Genomic DNA, 19,020 nt, shown 5'->3' with positions numbered 1-19,020 from the left:
AACGTTAGGAGCAGTAACTTTCTATTTATTTAACAGGATCCATTGAAACACACTATAATAAAATCACCCCAAATGCCTGCACTTACCGTGCAAGCTTCGTCCACTGGTATCAATACCCGGCGGCTGGGTTCCGTCGCCTCAAACGTCTGCAAGGATAGAACGGTTTCTTCTTCAGGTTAACCTCCCTGCCTTTCCTTCTCTTTTGCCTCCTCCTCCTCATTCGCAACTTAACATAAAATTGGTTCTTGAGGAAAGGAGGTGGCGCAGTATTTGTCTTGCTTACCTCGGTGGACACCTCAACCGCGCCGTAAGAGAAGGGAGGGAGGCGGGGGTGAAAGGAGAAAGAGGTGCCTTAGTGGAGGTTTCCGGGACGAATGGATGGGAAAACCATTTTACTCTAGTGCTTTTTCCTACGGGTAGAGACGTTCTCTCCTTGGTTCTACACCCAGGAGTATTCTCTGTCGAAGTCGTCCACTTCTAATCAATGGTCGGTTGCCCTCAGTCCAGGGCTCCGCTGTCTCCGGCAAATAATTACGACCACCTGGGGATCTTTAACGTGCGCTGACATTGCACTAGGGATTTTTCACCGGGCTCACTTTGTCGTGTCTCGCTGGGCCTGGAATTACTTTCGATTCAAACGGCACCTGATATATACTACAGACTGACATGACAAGTACGGCTTGCACGGCTGACTTGCACGGCTGACTGGCTACACGTGACTGGCTAAAGAAGTATATCGTAATGGGCGCGTCCTGTTTGGAGAATACTCAGTCAAGTTAACTTTGGTGCCCGCAGGTCCTCGCCTGCGTTCTGCAGTCACTGACAAGAGTGGCCGGCTTGAGCTCGTCGGTAGTGCAGTTTGGTTTCTGGATGCTCTTCTTCACAAGCTCCGCCATCACGTCAGCGAGCATCTATACGGACGCTACGGTACTGACGCATTTTTGAGCATTTTTTTTAAATCGAGAATACTAGGCAGTGATCTGATTTACGGAACTTCTGGTCGGAGTAACTGCAGTGTGCCTGATTAGATGTAACCTGTTCTTTTTGAAATTATTCGCGCCATCTTTACCAGAACTAGGGAGAATTCTTACATTGTAAAGTGTTACGGTGTGAGACTATTTCTGGAAATAACAGGATGATGGCATGAAAAATGTACCTCTATTTTCTTATCGGTACTTTTTTGTCGAAATGGCTTGCCGAAGACATAACAAAACACTGTTGTCTCGTAATACTATTCGATCATCCCTGCATACCAGTGTTGTGTAGCATAAACCAATTCCGAATGGATCCTCTAGAACTTTCGCTGTGGCCGGTTTAAAAAACAAAAAGTATAAGCACGGTTTCTTTCGAGATGAAGCGTATCGATTCTGCGTGTATTTTTGCGTTTCATTATTCTCCACTTTACTTTTGAGGTAACGATAAACAGGCGCCATTGATTTGAACACTTTGCGAAAGCAGTGAACACAGAAGCAGGTATTCGCGGCAAGCGAAAACCAGTAGCCGCGGATCCCATACGTTTCAACGGCGGGATACCATCACTTGCCTTGCTTTCCGTGCAGGAGTTCCGATCGTGGTCCAGGGCTGGTTGCTACATGCACTTCTTCGTCGTCTCCCTGTCTGCCATCCTGCTCGTGATGAACTCCTTCGCGGATCTCAGTCGCCGGGAGAAGTTGGTGAGCGATTAAGGGTGGACAGCTTACAGCGCAACGAGAATGGTGCCTAATCACAGGCCAATTAAGAAGACATAACGAGGAGATCCCTTGTTTTTTTTAAGGCGATGTTTATTGCCCCAGGGCATTAAAGGGCGTGTAATGATGGGTGGCGAAGATATCAGTGCACGTTAAAGAACCCCAGGTGGTCGAAATTTCCGGAGCCCTCCACTACGGCGTCCCTCATAGCCTAAGTAGTCGCTTTGGGACGTTAAAGCCCATAAACCATTTCCCTCGCCCGTGTACTCCTCCTCGTCCTCACCCTATACCTCTCTACGTCCTCCTTTGGGACAAAAGCTTTGACACAAGCGCGCAAAACATCTGCGGCGGCTGAATTTCGATGGAAGTGAAATTCTAGAGGCCCGTGTACTGTGCGATGTCAGTGCACGTTAAAGAACCCCAGGCGGTCGAAATTTCCGGAGCCCTTCACTACGGCGTCCCTCATAGCCTAAGTAGTGGCTTTGGGACGTTAAAACCCATAAACCATTTCCCTCGCCCGTGTACTCCTCCTCGTCCTCACCCTATTCCTCTCTACGTCCTCCGTTGGGACAAAAGCATTGACACAAGCGTGCAAAACATCTGCGGCGGCTGTGATTTCGATGGAAGTGAAATTCTAGAGGCCCGTGTACTGTGCGATGTCAGTGCACGTTAAACAACCCCAGGCGGTCGAAATTTCCGGAGCCCTCCACTACGGCGTCCCTCATAGCCTAAGTAGTCGCTTTGGGACGTTAAAACCCATAAACCATTTCCCTCACCCTATTACTCTCTACGTCCTCCGTTGGGACAAAAGCATTGACACAAGCGCGCAAAACATCTGCGGCGGCTGAATTTCGATGGAAGCGAAATTCTAGAGGCCCGTGTATTGTGCGATGTCAGTGCACGTTAAAGAACCCCATATGGTCGAAATTTCCGGAGCCCTCCACTACGGCGTCCCTCATAGCCTAAGTAGTCGCTTTGGGACGTTAAAACCCATAAACCATTTCCCTCGCCCGTGTACTCCTCCTCGTCCTCACCCTATTCCTCTCTACGTCCTCCGTTGGGACAATAGCATTGACACAAGCGCGCAAAACATCTGCGGCGCCTGAATTTCGATGGAAGTGAAATTCTAGAGGCCCGTGTACTGTGCGATGTCAGTGCACGTTAAAGGACCCCATGTGGTCGAAATTTCCGGAGCCCTCCACTACGGCGTCCCTCATAGCCTAAGTAGTCGCTTTGGGACGTTAAAACCCATAAACCATTTCCCTCGCCCGTGTACTCCTCCTCGTCCTCACCCTATTCCTCTCTACGTCCTCCTTTGGGACAAAAGCATTGACACAAGCGCGCAAAACATCTGCGGCGGCTGAATTTCGATGGAAGTGAAATTCTAGAGGCCCGTGTACTGTGCGATGTCAGTGCACGTTAAAGAACCCCAGGCGGTCGAAATTTCCGGAGCTCTCCACTACGGCGTCCCTCATAGCCTAAGTAGTCGCTTTTGGACGTTAAAACCCATAAACCATTTCCCTCGCCCGTGTCCTCCTCCTCGTCCTCACCCTATTCCTCTCTACGTCCTCCTTTGGGACAAAAGCATTGACACAAGCGCGCAAAACATCTGCGGCGGCTGAATTTCGATGGAAGTTAAATTCTGGAGGCCCGTGTACTGTGCGATGTCAGTGCACGTTAAAGAACCCCATGTGGTCGAAATTTCCGGAGCCCTCCACTACGGCGTCCCTCATAGCCTAAGTAGTCGCTTTGGGACGTTAAAACCCATAAACCATTTCCCTCGCCCGTGTACTCCTCCTCGTCGTCACACTATTCCTGCTTTGGGATAACAGCAGTGACACAAGCGCGCAAAACATCTGCGGCGGCTGAATTTCGATGGAGGCGAAATTCTAGAGGCCCGTGTACTGTGCGATGTCAGTGCACGTTAAAGAACCCCAGGTGGTCTTAAATTTCCGGAGCCCTCCACTACGGCGTCCCTCATAGCCTAAGTAGTCGCTTTGGGACGTTAAACCCCAATAAACCATAAACCATAAACATCTGTGAAGGAGTGCAACGGACCCTTTAAAGTGTCTGTATGTTCGATTACAGCCGACCACCTTCTGGAACTATGACCGACATAACCCGATAAAAGCAGGGCAGAATAGAATATACGCCCAATTTAACTTTGTACAAAAGTCTTCGGCTGTTTCTTAAAATCAGCTGAGTGCATGCGTGCTGCCTTGCAAACTGTGCCATTTTTACGGACTTTTAATGCAATCTCACCATAGTCGGTACTACGTGTTTTTGGTTTTCTAGATGATATTGGTTGGTGTTGTGTATCCCACTTGGTATCTACTTCGACAAAACCGTGTATACACCTTTGCAAGGGCCACCCTTCGTTTCTGAGATTTCGACAGAGTGCGGCTTTTACACGAAAGCTGTTCAAACTGCAGCGCCCCTCCATTATGACCCTCTTTAGTGCGATGACCCATATTTTAAAACGAACTTGCATGGGCATGGCCATTTCTCTGAATGAGAATTAAGATTGCGACATGTGATCACAGTGATGTCTCGACATACCTACGATAACTGTTTGGCTGACGGTTCGAAATGGCGGCTAGCGCGTGTAGCCAATGGCCGTCAGTTTGAAGCGGCTCTCACCTGGCCTTCTTTAGAGTTCGCTTTGCTATCGAAAGCGCTGCAGAAATGAATGGTGGTTACATGTTAATGTGGAAACTGAGGCGCGCAAGCAAATTTCCACGCACTTGAAACGGAATAGCGCTATGCGCACTTTCAGTGGTTACGGCGCTCGGCTGCTGGCCCGAAATACGCGGGTTCGATCCCGGCCTCGGCGGTCGAATTTCAATGGAGGCAGAATTCTAGAGGCCCGTGTACAGTACGATATGTCAGTGCACGTTAAAGAACCCCAGGTGGTCGAAATTTCCGGAGCCCTTCACTACGGCGTCCCTCATAGTCGGAGTCGCTTTGCGACGTTAAACCCAAATAAATCAAACCAAACTTTTTGTTTATAATTTTTGCGCGCCAACTCGGGTGGAGCGGGCCTTACAGTAGTGCATACGGCATCCATAAGTGCGAAAAATTTGTGCAGTTGTTTATTAATTGCATCTGGCTGTAATATTTTGAGCACTTATTGCATTGCTGCACCAACCAGCCAATTGATGTCCATAAAATAAATTTATCATCCAATTTTCTATATGTATATGCTTTAGAGAATAAAATCTGATAAAGGTAAATAAATGAACGGAAATTTAGTGCACTGTTTACTCTTAAGGGAGAGAGATTTGTTCGGCAATATTTGCAGGTGCTTTCACCGGGCTGCTTCCTAAGCCGAGTTTCGATGGAGGCGAAACGCAAAAAGTGCCCGTGTGCTGTGCGCCACGAGCGCACATTAAAGAACTCGTGGTGACCCGAATTATTCCGGAGACCCCCACTTAGGCGTCCTTCGTAGCCCTTCTGTAGCTCCGGGACGTTAAACCCCACAAATCGCTATTTCCAGTTCTAGGTCTGTATGAGTAAGCAAGAGCTCGAAGTTGTCGGAAAAAAAAAAAACTCATTCCTCGTTTGCCTTTTGCAGAAAATCAGGGCGCCGGTGGCGGAGAGTTCGTTCCCGTCGAGAATGACGTTCCAGTGGATGAACCCGTAAGCGAAGGCTTCCTTATTTAGAAACTAAGATGCTTAAGCCTAGTTCTTTACTGGGTTTGACTCCAGGTCATGAACCGGTCGGTCTGAGTAAGCCGATATATTCCTGTGGGACTCTTCACGTGTTTAGAAAACCTCACAGAAATGGGTTCCTTGGATTGTAGGTTTCGGAACAAAACAAGGTGCAATCCGCGACGCTAGAATGCGCTTTTCGCATTTTGTAAAGACGATGCCCGCTGTTGGGTTATTTCTTTGTCACACTGCTTTTTGTGCTAGGTGTATGTCGCTCTTAAGTGGGTACCATTTGAGTATGCATTATTGTGTGCAGTTGTCAGCCGCATACTTCAGATCATCCCTTACAAAAATTTCTTTAGACCGTGTATAGACTGTACGTGGACCTTTGTGAATAAAGTACACGAGAATATTATGCACTATAATCCGTAGACAATACAAATCTTATTGACAGTGTGTAGACAACCTGTAGATTTATGACCATACAGTTAGGTAGACTTATATCTTTACACAGCCTACAGATCATGATCGAATAGACAAAGGAAATACTTATGAGATGGCAATGCACTTTACATGCGCTCTATGGGCAGTCTAAGACTATTTTTATAAGCGATATCACCAAGCAGCTCTAGCGTTCACTTTGCAGGCTTAATAGTTAAAAGAAAGCGGTAACGGAAAAGAAGAGGGAAGAAGCAGATCTTAGAACTGTCATTATCCTTGATGCGCCTAATTTTAGCGCACGATGCATCAACCTGCAATCGTCGCGTTTGTCGCTGTTTCTGTGAAATTAAACAGCGCTCTTTTGATGAAACGGCTTGTTCATAAAACAGCGCTCAGAAAAGTGAGGAGGGCATCAGTGGACAAGGAAGAGACATATTCTCTAGAGCAGACGCCATTCAGCAACATAGCACAATAGTAGAGTTACTCATGACCAGGTCAATATGTAGTGGTATACTGGAGTTGCTGGCTACTCTTAAGCGTAGTGCAGCTGTCTGTGCTTATGATTGGTACTAATACGGCTACTAACCTCTGTATTTACTCTCCACTCTGTTCATTTCACACAGGCTGATATTGAAAGGATTTCGCAAAACCCTCACCGAAGAGGACATCCCTCCGCTCGTGGACGAGATGAACCCCGCTTCTTGTGCTCAGATCCTGCTGGAAAGTTGGAGTCCTCGGTGAGCAGAGCTTCTAGTGCGATAGCTCTTATAGTGGCCATTCCTCGCACTTGGGCATTGTGGGTTTTTCTGTTTGTCTGTGTCTGTCTGAAGACAGTTTTGTGGCCGGCTGCTCACCTGCCCACCGTGTCAGGCGGTAGCCCATTTAATCGTGAGGTGCTGCTCGGGATGAGCAACCTTGGTCGCAACCCAACCCAAGCGACCAAAGTCCCACCGATAGCTGCGCCTGCCATAGCACCTGTCATGTGCCACTGCGCCACTACTGACCTGTGAACTGAGTGGCTTATTTGCCAAGGTGTAGCCGGTGGTAACCAGACGAGAACTTGGGGCGCTGATTAGGCGGTACCGCCCCTAAGCGCACCGAGCTAGGCGGAATGAGCAGCATCTGTTAGAAGGGGAACGTGATTCGAACGATGCTTGCACATGTAGTAGCTAAACGGAAGAAGTAGTTGCGGTGGTAATTACCGTATATTGCCGATTGTAAGTCGACCCCCCAACTCGCGACCTTCTTTGGGCAAAAAAAGTTTACTCCGAATTTAGGTCGACGCTGCCGCAAGTTGAACCCCAACTTTGGATGGACATTTTAAAAAAAGTCGACTTATGCGCGGCAAAATACGGTAGGTGGTAGCCTATTACCATCTAGTAGGACATAGCTCCAACCAACAATTGACGTTATACTAAAGCAGCTATCCAAAGTTCACCTAATTGCCCAAATCGGCTGAAATTTTATTTTTGACGATGGCCGGCCGCATATTTGGTGCCTTGTCCGATGACACCGATTAAACGCGCAGGCTCGATGAACCGGTGGGAAAAATGATGGGTGGTACGTTAAGAGGCTGGAAGTGAGCAGAGTTGGTTAGTGAAGAAACGCCATTTAATGGTATCCTTGCTAAGGCCAAAAAAAAAAAATTGCAGAGCTTGGCTTACCGGCTTAGCGCGCAAGAACCAGCGAAGGCTGTTACAGCTTTTGGTGCCGCCAACATAGCCCTGCATTCTGATGCGGAACCATTCTTAGGTTGCGTATTCCTTCGCCCTCGCCCTAATCCCTCAAGGTTGTTGGCTACCCGTCGCCTCACGTGATACGAAATTTTTGTGCAGTGCATTCACGTCCTTAAGCCGAGAGCTGTGTCTCGGTCTTCCACCTGTCTCATGTGTGCGTGCTGTTTTCAGTTTATTAGGGTTCTGCAGTGGGGGCCTACTGGTTTGAACATACGCCTCGGATGCGACAGTGGAAGGGTTCGATGCCCACGGCCGCCGGGGTTCTCCAATTAGTACAACACTTTAACTGGTCTGGTGCTCAGTTTCCCTCTGGGGTGAAATGTATGAGATGGTCTTTGACACCACGTGCTGCAGAGCATCCAGCCAGCCTTGACGCTCTGTGGCCAAGCTACCTTAAAGCCATTAAAACGACATCGCCATCATAATTTATGAATGTTCCTACGTTACTCCGAATTTCTCTCCTCCTTCCGTTTGTTGAGAGACTTTGACAGCAGGGGACAAAGCGCGAAACTCCCTTCTAAGGGTTTTGCATAACATGGGCCTTTTGAAAGGGTACAGATGCGGAAGAGTACTGGCTGGCGTTGTTTTTTGTGTATGTACTGCAGGTTGACTACGGTGAAGAAAGGAGATGCTGTCATTGAGCACATCCACCGAGGCTCCCTTCTGTTGGCACTGGTCAAAGCGTTCGGGGGGCCCCTGTGCCAGATAGCTTTTCTGGAGACTGTCTTCTGCATGAGCATGTTCGTGCCCATCTACCTGATGGAGTGAGCATGGTCCCTCTCTTACGCTGGCGTGTGCCGACATGATTTGACTTGCGGGCTGGTGTGCAAACGACGGAGGGTACAGTCTACCAAAAGGCCTTCTGGAAAAGGCTTGCAAAAGCGCAGAGGAGAACGACTGTAAATGTGGCCGCATAGTGATGCAGAAAAAGTAGTTTTTTGTGAGACATACAGTACATGAGCATTACGGAAAAAAAATTCATTCCCCAACTCACGCTAGCGAGGTCGCTAAAATGGGAAAGGTTTTGTTCTCCTATGACCAACATCGAACATTAGATAAGCGTTTGTCCTGTGCAGGGAATGTGTTCGCAATATCTGGGAAGCAAAACATCTTTCTTTCTTTGTAAAATTTCCCTTTGAAAAACCAACCCGGCTGCTTTGTGACGATGGCCATAGTAAGACAAAGGGTAATATTATTTTACGAGGTACATACTTCGACCTGGATATTTAGGCCGAATGCTTTCAGTTAAAAGCAACTGTACAAAAGAGTATTTTTAGTCCTCTTCGGAGGGTAAGAGCTTGTTTGCAAGTTGTCATAATATCGTGCGTGGTGGATAATCGATTTTTGAGGCGTAATTTAGTGATTAATGTCTAAAATTTGGCAGCGGTTCCTTTCCTTATATAATTTGAACAAGTTCTAAGTACTATAGTTATTAGCAGCGGTTTGTAAATATGACTGTATAGTTTGTTGACCGTATAAAGTCACTATCCAGCGAATTCTTTAAATTGGAGACTGTCTTCTTTGATAATCGTTTCTTTCCCCAGCACCCCATGCTCACTAATAAAAGTGGAAATATTCTGCGAGGAAAAGAAAGGCGCAATTATTGTCGCACTCTCGGTCGACACCCGAGCCACGGCGTGAGGTTGAGGAATGGAGGAAGGAGTAAAATGAGTAAGAGGGAAAGAGATGAGAAAGTGCGGGGCTCTGTATTTATTTCGACGACTTGGGTAGTCTGGCAATCAACGTGCGCTCACACCGCACCATGGGTCTCGGCCCGCGTCGTTGTGCTCGCAGTGTGCTCATCCAGTTCGGCGGCTCCAGTGAACCCGCGTGGAAGGGCTACCTGTACGCCGTGCTCATGGCCGTGGCCAGCGTGGCGGTGAACCTCCTCTACTCGCAGGTCTACTACTTCAGCAGCTTCCTTGGGTTACGCATCAAGACCACGCTCATCGCCTGCCTCTACCGGAAGGTACGTTTGCCAGTTGCTGCACTCGCCGTCCACTGCTGGGTTTATTTTTACAGATATCAGTTGGTTTGTATGATTCTTTTGTATGTATGTACAGCCTTTGTCAAAAGTTTGGAGCCCAGGGGGTTTTCTTTTGAGCCACACTGTGTCGTTCTTAATGTATCTCTAGCGCTCAAAATTTCATGAACATGAAAAGATTTCTGGTACTGCCTCCTGCAATAGGTAGGACTTCCATGAATGCTCCTGGAGTCCCAATATAAAGCTTGGAACTGAACCCCCTGGGCTCTAAACTTCTGACAAAGGCTCTACGTCCTGAGTGAAAATGGTCTAAATTGGACCAGAAATGCGTTTTTTCTTTCCCCTTTGCTGTATATGTTTTCAAACATGTTGGCCTGTATGTGGGATGCTATTGTACGCGAATACATTTTTCTTGCTTTTGTCTGTGAGGTTGAACACATATATGCAAACAATATGCATTTACAGTGAGTATACAACCTTCACGCTGCCAATAAAACAGGGGCGAGGGCCTCGTCAAGCTGCTTGTTGCAGCTTTTTTTCCTTTCGTGCCAGCATTCCTTTTTTATATGCGGAAGAATGCTGAATAAAGCTTTGATTTGATTTGAAATTGGCGAGTGTTATGATAGGGCCATCCAACATATGCGGCGAGACATCTAGGGCCATCTGACCAGCCGGAGCGGGGCCGATGACGTTCTCAACCACGCAGTCCACGCATGGTCAACACGCGCCTACCACGTGGTTTTCATGTGCTTAACACAAGGTCGCATGTGATAGAAAAAAATTTCTACATTGATCCATTCTTTTTGGAATTCAGTGAACTTTTATGTGGACCACAATTGGTCATTTAAATGTGTTGTGTCAATTTCGAGGCGTTCCTCTTCACCGACGAAGAGGTGTTACAGAGCACTCCCCTCACATGTCCAATATTCTTGGACAAAATTTGAAATACTGGAAAACTGTTAGGTATTGGTATAGAAATCTTGAAGGTAATATTCCATTCTTCCGATGCGTAGCAAAATCTTGCTTTTAAGTTCTTTTCATAGCTCGCATCGAGCAGTTAAGACAGCCGTAGAAAACCAATGGGGGGCGCTTTTGAAAATAGCAAGAACGCTAATAGCAGAAAAACGCAAGCCTGTCGAAGGGAGATCTGCTGATATATTCATTGTTATAGTGAAATCTCACACACTATGAAAAAAAAAACTGCGTTCATAAACTGGTTCCGCAGAAGGACCGAAAACTGAGCGAGTTGGTGCATATTGAAGAGGTAAAAAACAGCGCAGCGACGACGGAGAAGAACAAAGAAGAAGGACAAGCGCTGACTAACAACTGAAGTTTATTGGAAAAACACAGGTATTAATACTCTCGTAAAAACAACCAGGACGCATGCTTCTCCTCAGACACTTGTAATCATGGGAATCAAGATACTTAATCTCAGTCATGAAGAAGCACCGAAGCTGTGCGTACACACGTGTCACCATTCATGTGGATGTGATACGCCTCACACGTGATTCCCATGATTAGAAGTGTCTGCGGAGAAGCATGCGTCTTGGCTGTTTTTGGGGAGAGTATTAATACCTGTGTTTTTCCAGTAAACCTCAGTTGTTAGTCAGCGCTTGCTCTTAAACTGGTTCCCGTTCAAAAATGCTTCTGTCCAGGATTAGTGGGTATGAAACTCTGAGCGACAAAGACCATTACTCGCAGGTCCTAACCGCCTGGTCGACTGGCGGCGAGCAGCGTTCGGCTGGCGAGGTGATCAACAGCATCACGCTGGACACGGATAAGGTGTACCAGGCGGTGCTATTCGCCGGCGACCTGCTGGGCGCGCCGCTGCGCTTGCTGATCACCATGATCATGCTCTGGCAGTACCTGGGGCCCTCCTGCCTGGTGGCTGTGGCTGTCGTCGTCATCGTGTTGTTCATCTCCTACTTCTTCGCGCGCCGGGTCCAGTTGGTTCAGGTGCGTCCGGCTGCCACGTGTCATTCGTAGGCAGTGTTCTAAAAAAAAACTTTCAATTTCTTGGCACAGACCACCCAAATGGAGAAGAAAGACAAACGCGTCAAGTACGTCCACGAGCTGTTCAACGGCATCAAGGTAAGCCACCTCCGGCGCTGTGCCTCATCGTTGTCACCAACTACTTCGTTGAATATAAAGCTGTCTTTTAAAATATGCGTGGAATTCTGCAGGACCTCTCGGACGTAGAATTCAAACGCATCTTGTGGGCGCTCCTTGCACCGTGCACGGCTTTTTCGCCGAAAAAAGGCTTTACTGCTAACGCGGTGAAAAGGACCTTCACCCTTTGCCTCTTAGTGACAACTCGTTAGAACGGCTACGTCATGCCAGCTACTTTTCACTGATAGATCAACGCGATGTGTACCGACAAATCGATATAGATGAACGTGACCGTGCGCAGAACGCATTCATTACTCCCGACGGTTTGTATGAGTTCAAGGTGCTGCCCGCACTGTAGTGTGGTGTCTTCGGACACCTATCACATGGTGTGGGCCTGCCCCTCCAACCCGGCCATTCCCGCCATCCCCAATCCAACCCGGGAGGACTGGGAGGCGACCCTGCTCGGCTGCCACGACTTACAGGCGCAACAAGCCTTAGTCGGGCGCGCCCGGGCGGCGGCCACCGCCCCTGGGGTCCCAAACTAGGGACCTCCACCTAGCGCTTGTTAGGATCGGTCCCTTACGGGCTGATCCAAGCATACCTCCTGTCCCTACCAAATAAATGTTTACACCACCACCACCACCTGCCTTTCGGCTTGCCGTATCGTCCTGCCACCGTTAAAAGAATGGTGGAAGCTGTCCGACTGGACCGAAATTACAATCGTGCTTCATCTGCCTCGATGGCGTTATTTTTTCCAGCATATGCAAAGACCATGTGAAGCGCTTGTGCACACACTCGGAACACAAACAAGGCTACGTGGGAGTAGAAACGGAGTAAGCTGTGCTCTAGCGCACTCTCTTTTAGGGGCATGGTATGCTGCCAAAGTTTCGTACTTGCTTTCGATCACTAAATATACGGTATGCTTAGTCTTGGCAACGGAGGTATACCCCACTGCAAGGCACAGGGGCTTGATGCCGTTAGCAATGGGAAGAGGCTTTTAAACGCAGTACCGGAAGTCATTAGGTTAGCGGATGGAGGAGGTTGAAACCTCGGTTTTAAGTCTTCCTGTTAGAACTTGGCATGTTTTGAAGAGGGAAGTTTGTTTCGACAACCGTAAGTGTTCCGTATTTTTACCTATAGAAGTCTACCCCAGTGCTTGGGCAGCATACCCTCCACATTAAACGGAGTGGGTAGAGGACAACCTACCCCCTTTGCACTCATTTCGTGTTTAGAATGTGTTACATTTCACTCAAGCAATAGTAACTGTCGTTGAGAGGGAGTTCCATCCTTTCATTTGTTTGTTGGAACTCAACAGTATGATTACTTTGGAGCATCGTGACCCTTACACTGTCATTAGTCTCAATTCTTTTGTGCTGCTCGAACTGCGAACTGCAGATCCTGAAGCTGTACGCCTGGGAGGAGCCCTTTCAGCAGCGGGTGTCGGACGTGCGCCGCAACGAGGTGGAGCTGCTGCGGAAGATCGCCGTCTACTTCAGCCTCATGAACTTCGTCTGGAACTGCATATCCTTCCTGGTGAGCTTCCGCAGCGAGATGGGCGTGAACGCAGTGTGCTCCCGCAATGCAGAAACACATACGAAAGGTAGTAGAAGTCTGCCACCTGTACAATGATCTTGAAGGTCCCAAATGGGTCAATAGACGGGCCAGTTATGCATTTGCGTCTTTAACTTATTAGCGTCTCTTCTCTGCGCTGTTTCATTGCTGTTGAGGAACTTTTCGCACAAAGGGAAATGTGTTTCCTTTATGTTACAGAGAGCGCCTGGGATCCCGCTTCACTGGTTTTAGTGTCTGTTATGTTACGGCATGCTGGTTTTAACGTCTCAGGACTGCACATGAGGTGTGCGGGACTTTTATTTAACCTGCAATAACATTTCACAGTGCAGGGGAGTTTTTGCATTTCACCTCCATAAAAGCGGGGCCGCCTTACCGGGATTTCATCCTGCGCCGTTGTCCTCAGTAGCCGAACGTCGTATCCGCTAAGCCATCGCGGGCAGTAGTTTTCGTGTCTGTCAAACTTTCACATACTGTGTAGCATCCCGCATACATTGCGTTTTAGTTTGCGTCCGAGTGGTGACGTGCGGCTCATTTATTGTAATCACTAATTGTACTAAGAGGATTCTGGTGTGGGCTAGTTGGTTCATGCTTAATAAACAGATTCACAACAGCGCTACGGAACGAGGACAGAAGGAACACGAAAAACAGCGCCCGTCCTGTGTTTTTCGTGTTCCTTCTGTCCTCGTTCCGTAGCGCTGTTGTGAATCTGTTCATTAATTGTAATCTGCAATGATTTCTCTAACGGGCACAACTAGCGCTGCCTTGGTAACTGCATGACTGCCAGAATTCACCGGCTAATTATTGATGCGCGGTTACTGTCAACGTCTCCAGGTGTCGCTGGTGACGTTCATGACGTTCCTGATGGTGGGCAGCCACAGCCTGGACCCCGTCACGGCGTTCGTGTCGCTGGCGCTGTTCAACACGCTGCGCTTTTCCCTCCTGCTCATCCCGGACCTCATCGTGGGGGCTGTGGTGGTACGTTGAAGGTGACCGGCAGGCTGATTTCGCCAGAGTTTCACTGCGTCACTTTTACACCTGTATAGACATGACAAACCATGGCTTCTTAATTACGCGTCCTGTGAACGGTTAGCTTTCCTCGTTTATGCAGGCTGCATTTGAACTGGAATCGTCTTGGTCGAAGATAGCCGATGGGGCTTATATGTGGCTGTGTCTGTGAAATGGCCGTTCCACCTGATAATTTGTGCTGAAGTTTACAGTGATATATGGTTACGCTTATTCGTTGACACACAGTAAACGTGAACATAATAATTGCATGAGGAGGCCTCAAAGTACAGGACTGTCGGTGGGGAAAATTGCGTGTGAAGTGAAACCCAATCAAATAGCAAGCAGTGTATCACGACATTACAGAAAAAAAAACTGCATAAGTAATGCATAAAATCCTTTTATATTACTGCGTAACTCTCGGTAATAAATAAATGCTCGCGATATCAGGTTAAGCATATAATGACAAAAAAATAGGTTGTTGGACTTCGTAACCAGGAATAGAAAAAAAGCTGCTAGGCACCTGAGTGATTCAGTTGCCCATGAAATAAAATTATCGAACAGGTATGAGACATCTACTCGACTAGCTTAAGGTGAAGAAAAACTTGTAACATCTTCTCTAAGTCCATATTACAATTTCTGCTACACAGTACACTAATAAGCGGACAAAAAGAAACCGCTTAATGGCGTTCTCTATCGATGTCCCGTATCAACCTTTCGAGGAATCATTCTTTGATGCTTAGCTCACAAATAACCTGCAGCCTGCACATTACTATTCTCTCCATTTCATAAGGACTTTGATTATCGTATTGCTTACGCAATTATTGACGCTTCAAATGCATTTTGTGCCGCAGAAACGTGTTAAATTGACTAGCTCTGTTTCGAACTATTCATCTCTGGATTAGCGTTCCGTAAAATGTTTACTCTTGTGACTCATATTTGTGTAGAAATGAAATAAATGTACGCTGTATACCAAGCGATGAAAACGTAACCGAGAGTGGCCGGGGATTAGATGCAGGGAAGAACTTTGACGCTTTGCAAAATAACGTTCTCGCGGCGGGCGGAAAATAAAAATTTGGTCATTTGACAGGCCTTAGTTTTGCTGTAGGCTCCCCTTCGGTGGCGATGGTGACCGTGATCTCTTATATTTTTACGCCTTCTTTTTCATTACTTGAACCATGTTTCTACCACTTGTTGACTAGCATATAACCTTATGCATGACGGTCCTGTGTGCGCTTTTTCTCTTGCCTTTTTTTTTGTCGTCCTCGGTTTTCAAGTTGGCGGAATTTAGTCGCTACTTGTATTGGTTGAACGGGGTTTTACTTCATTTTGTTTTTATTATGTAGGAGTCGTGCCCAATGTCTCTGTTATTAGCTACACCGCTACAGGTTTCTCTCGTAACGTTTCTGCTCGGAAGTCCGCAATGTACAGGGAACAGCAGTTTGAAAGGTAACACGAGAGCGCCTGGCCTCTGCGCGTCGCGATGCGCTGGCACTGAGAGCTTGCGAAAATGGGCGGCATCAGGCGCATGCGTGGTAAAAGCAGCCGCTCGTGCTTGCTGCGCATGCGCCTTTGCGCCGATTGTCGCCGGATCTCAGAGGCAAGCCTTCGCGACGCGCAGAGACCACGCGCACCCGTGTTCCCTTTTATACTGCCGCTGCCTGTGCAATAGTAAATTAAATTTGGTCAGTACGACTTCTCCCGCTGGTCACGGGAACAAAATACCAGCGACAGGTGATGCGCTGTGGGGTTCCGAATTGGTTAATGACAATATAACTATCACCCGAGCCCTACTTTCCTCTAGGTCGGAATGCAGGCTAGTGCTGGTTAGTAATAGTTTCGCATGCGGCCTGGATCGGGAACAACAATCACGTGGGACTGCAATTTAGTCCCCGAGAGCTGCCGAAATGGTCTCACTTCCTTTGGCGCAGTGCAAGGTGGCCATGAGGCGCATCAAGGAGTTCATGCAGAGCGAGGACGTCGACCCCAAGCAAGTGGGAAGCGAACCGGACCAAGGTATGGAACGGTACTGCTGTATACATTTGCGGTGGCATTATCTGAGCAGTGCTCGGCAATGCCAGTTCTTTGTATTGAGGTGACCAACATACAAAGTTTCTTCTACCGCTGAATCTATGGCTCTTCACATTACAGTGTACGTGACTTGAGAACTCGAAAAAGAGAGATACGTTCTTCATGGGTGGGCATTTTGAATTGATCCAGATGCTGCAAGGAAAAAGAGAGACTGTGTTTATACCTAAAAGGCAGTGTTTTACACGGAACGTCAAAACAGTTGCGAGATATAGGTGAACTATGCGCAGAGTTAAAAAGCAAGGCTTTCTGCCTCTTGAAAAAGTTAGCTGTCGTCAGAACGTCGCCAGTTTTAACAGTAATAAGGAATTCATCGCAGTGCTTCAGTGCTCTAAAGTTCCTCTTTCGAGGTTCCGCGCGGTCAATACCGTTGTTGTGCAGATTTTGAAAGGAACCCATTTCCCGTCTTGCGTGTTCCTTATTGCTTACTCCCAACAGGGTAACGACGTCTTTCAGTAGCAGCCGAATACTGGAGCTTTGGATCCTTACATTCTAGGACGCAGCCTCCATTTGTACCGCAGAGGGCCATTTACCTAGTTGTCGCTATTAAGGGGCTTACTTAACGTATTATATGGGGAAATACCGCTCTGTCGAATTCTGAGCAATACAATACAATACAATACAATACAATACAATACAATACAATACAATACAATACAATACAATACAATACAATACAATCTATTTAACACTTTTTCATACACATAAGTCTGCTGGTCAGCCTAAGCACAAAGCACTTGTTGGCATTGAGGAAATGTTCGCTAAAAAGGAAAGTTTATTTGTTTATTTGTTTATTGTAATACCCACAGAGCCACAAGTGGCATTACAGTGGGGGGAATAACACATCATACAAACGAAAAAAAAGGTAACGAAGTGCAGCACATACAATGCAACCATGATGCAACAATAATACAGCCTAAAAACAGCATTCACAGAGATGAAGAGAATAAATCACCTGACGTAATTAATACCACCTCTTCAGAGAGCCGGTTCCAATCTCTTATAGACCTAGGGAAAAAAACATATTTGTACATCTCTGATTTACAGTTAATTTCCTTAACTTTTAATCGATGGTCACGATGTAGCGAAATATAGTTTGGTGAATGGATGTACAGGTCACGGTTTATGCCAGTATTGGAATAGTAAATACTATGAAAAATTTTTAACCTCGAACAATATCTACGTTTTTCAAGCGTCTTCCATCCCATCAAGTTTTTTGCACGTGAAACGCTAAAGCTCCTGGTATAGTTGTTAAAGACATATCGGATACCCAAGTTTTGTACCCTCTGAAGTTTTTTATGCCAAGGGTCCCATACTGCGCAGGCATATTCGAGAACCGAGCGAACGTTTGTCATGAACAGTAACTCTTTTGTTTCTAAAGGGAATTGCTTGGTGTTACGCCTTAAAAAACCAAGAACGCGACACGCCTTTCCTGTTACATAGTCGACATGTCGTCTCCAGCTTAAGTTGGAGGTTATGAATACGCCGAGATATTTGTATTCTGATACTGAGGAAACTTGAGCCCCATTAAGTGTATAAGAGAATTCATGGGGCTTTTTCTTTTTTGTGACTCGCATATACACAGATTTTTGCAATACAAACGCGGTTTAGTTTGATATCAGATACTAAGCATTCTGACGACGCCTAAATTTACTTACTTGAAATTATGTAATTTATTTCGAGCACATTTGATGTGTGTGGCATTTTTCTGCTGGACGTGACATGCAATTTTGCCACTTCCGAGAAACTGTACAGAGGGCAAAACACATGTCTAGAACGACCGAGCTGTGCATTCCGCAGATCCCAAAGTTGCTGCAGCCAGGAAGGCAAGAAATTAAGATGAAATACTATGCGTTTAGCTGCACATGCTTACATCCAGACCATTTTTAACCAAATGCTATTGCTAGATATCGTTTTATTTGCAAAGCTAATGCGAGTGCGCGGTGCTGTGACCCCTATTTGCACGGACCACCAGGCGACGCGGTGACCATGCGCCAGGCGTCGTTCAGCTGGCACCGCGAGCAGCGGCTGGTGCTGCGTGACGTGGACCTGCACATACCCCAGGGACACCTGGTGGCCGTGGTCGGCCACGTGGGCTGCGGCAAGACCTCCTTCCTGTCCGCCATCCTGGGCGAGCTGCGGTGCGTCAAGGGATCACTGGACCGAAAGGTTGGTACTCGGCTGGGAGGCCGAAAGAAGTACCCACATTGATGCTGTACGCTTCTTTTCCAAAGCAGACAACGTTTAACATAATTATAAACCACGCGGTGATCCATGTATTCGGATGTCTAAATCATCACTTGAAAAAAAAAATTGGCAGTGACTTTGCACAGCTAGGCCAGGATATGCGTAGCGAAAGCTGTTTCGTCTACATTTTGGTAGCGACACGACGTCGTTGTCGTTCAGCAGCATGGCGGCGTCGCTTCGCGATATGACGTCACGCGCAGCGCGGCGGCGACGCGCGCGACGCACCTGTGGCTCCGGGGCAACTGGTTGTCATGGCAACGGCACATGCGCAGTAGTGGTCTTTTGCACGCACCGCGAAATGTGCTCCTGCTAGCCTAGTGTAGTTTTTCGCTACAGAAAAAAAATAAGCAATAAAATTGGATGTAGTCTTTAACGACTCTGGCAGCTGGAGGGACCAGTACCAGTGAAAGCGATGTCGTGGGTTCTCGTCAGCCTGCCTTAAGGCCGTTGGGTGCAGCTGAATAGTGCTTCCACCGCATAACCAGAGCGAAAAGAAGCAATA

At 47.3% G+C, this 19,020-nt stretch overlaps 1 protein-coding gene across 1 annotated transcript in view; it reads left to right on the top strand.

Annotated features, from left to right (window-relative positions):
• Window positions 1–19,020, top strand: part of LOC149366218 (ATP-binding cassette sub-family C member 1-like) — a 30,897-nt gene that overhangs the window by 11,534 nt on the left and 343 nt on the right. Inside the window, exons 3-14 of the mRNA XM_089569917.1 lie at window positions 796–927; window positions 1,560–1,673; window positions 5,263–5,327; window positions 6,404–6,517; window positions 8,122–8,280; window positions 9,311–9,485; window positions 11,202–11,456; window positions 11,526–11,591; window positions 13,005–13,142; window positions 14,013–14,156; window positions 16,115–16,199; window positions 18,247–18,440. Coding sequence (XP_089426043.1) covers window positions 796–927; window positions 1,560–1,673; window positions 5,263–5,327; window positions 6,404–6,517; window positions 8,122–8,280; window positions 9,311–9,485; window positions 11,202–11,456; window positions 11,526–11,591; window positions 13,005–13,142; window positions 14,013–14,156; window positions 16,115–16,199; window positions 18,247–18,440 — 1,641 coding nt within the window. The remainder of the gene's footprint in view (window positions 1–795; window positions 928–1,559; window positions 1,674–5,262; window positions 5,328–6,403; window positions 6,518–8,121; window positions 8,281–9,310; window positions 9,486–11,201; window positions 11,457–11,525; window positions 11,592–13,004; window positions 13,143–14,012; window positions 14,157–16,114; window positions 16,200–18,246; window positions 18,441–19,020) is intronic.

This window comes from Amblyomma mixtum, chromosome 1 (assembly GCF_055824585.1).
Source record: "Amblyomma mixtum isolate Tamu chromosome 1, ASM5582458v1, whole genome shotgun sequence".
Lineage (NCBI taxonomy): Eukaryota > Metazoa > Arthropoda > Arachnida > Ixodida > Ixodidae > Amblyomma > Amblyomma mixtum.
This window is presented reverse-complemented; position numbering and strand designations above follow the sequence as displayed.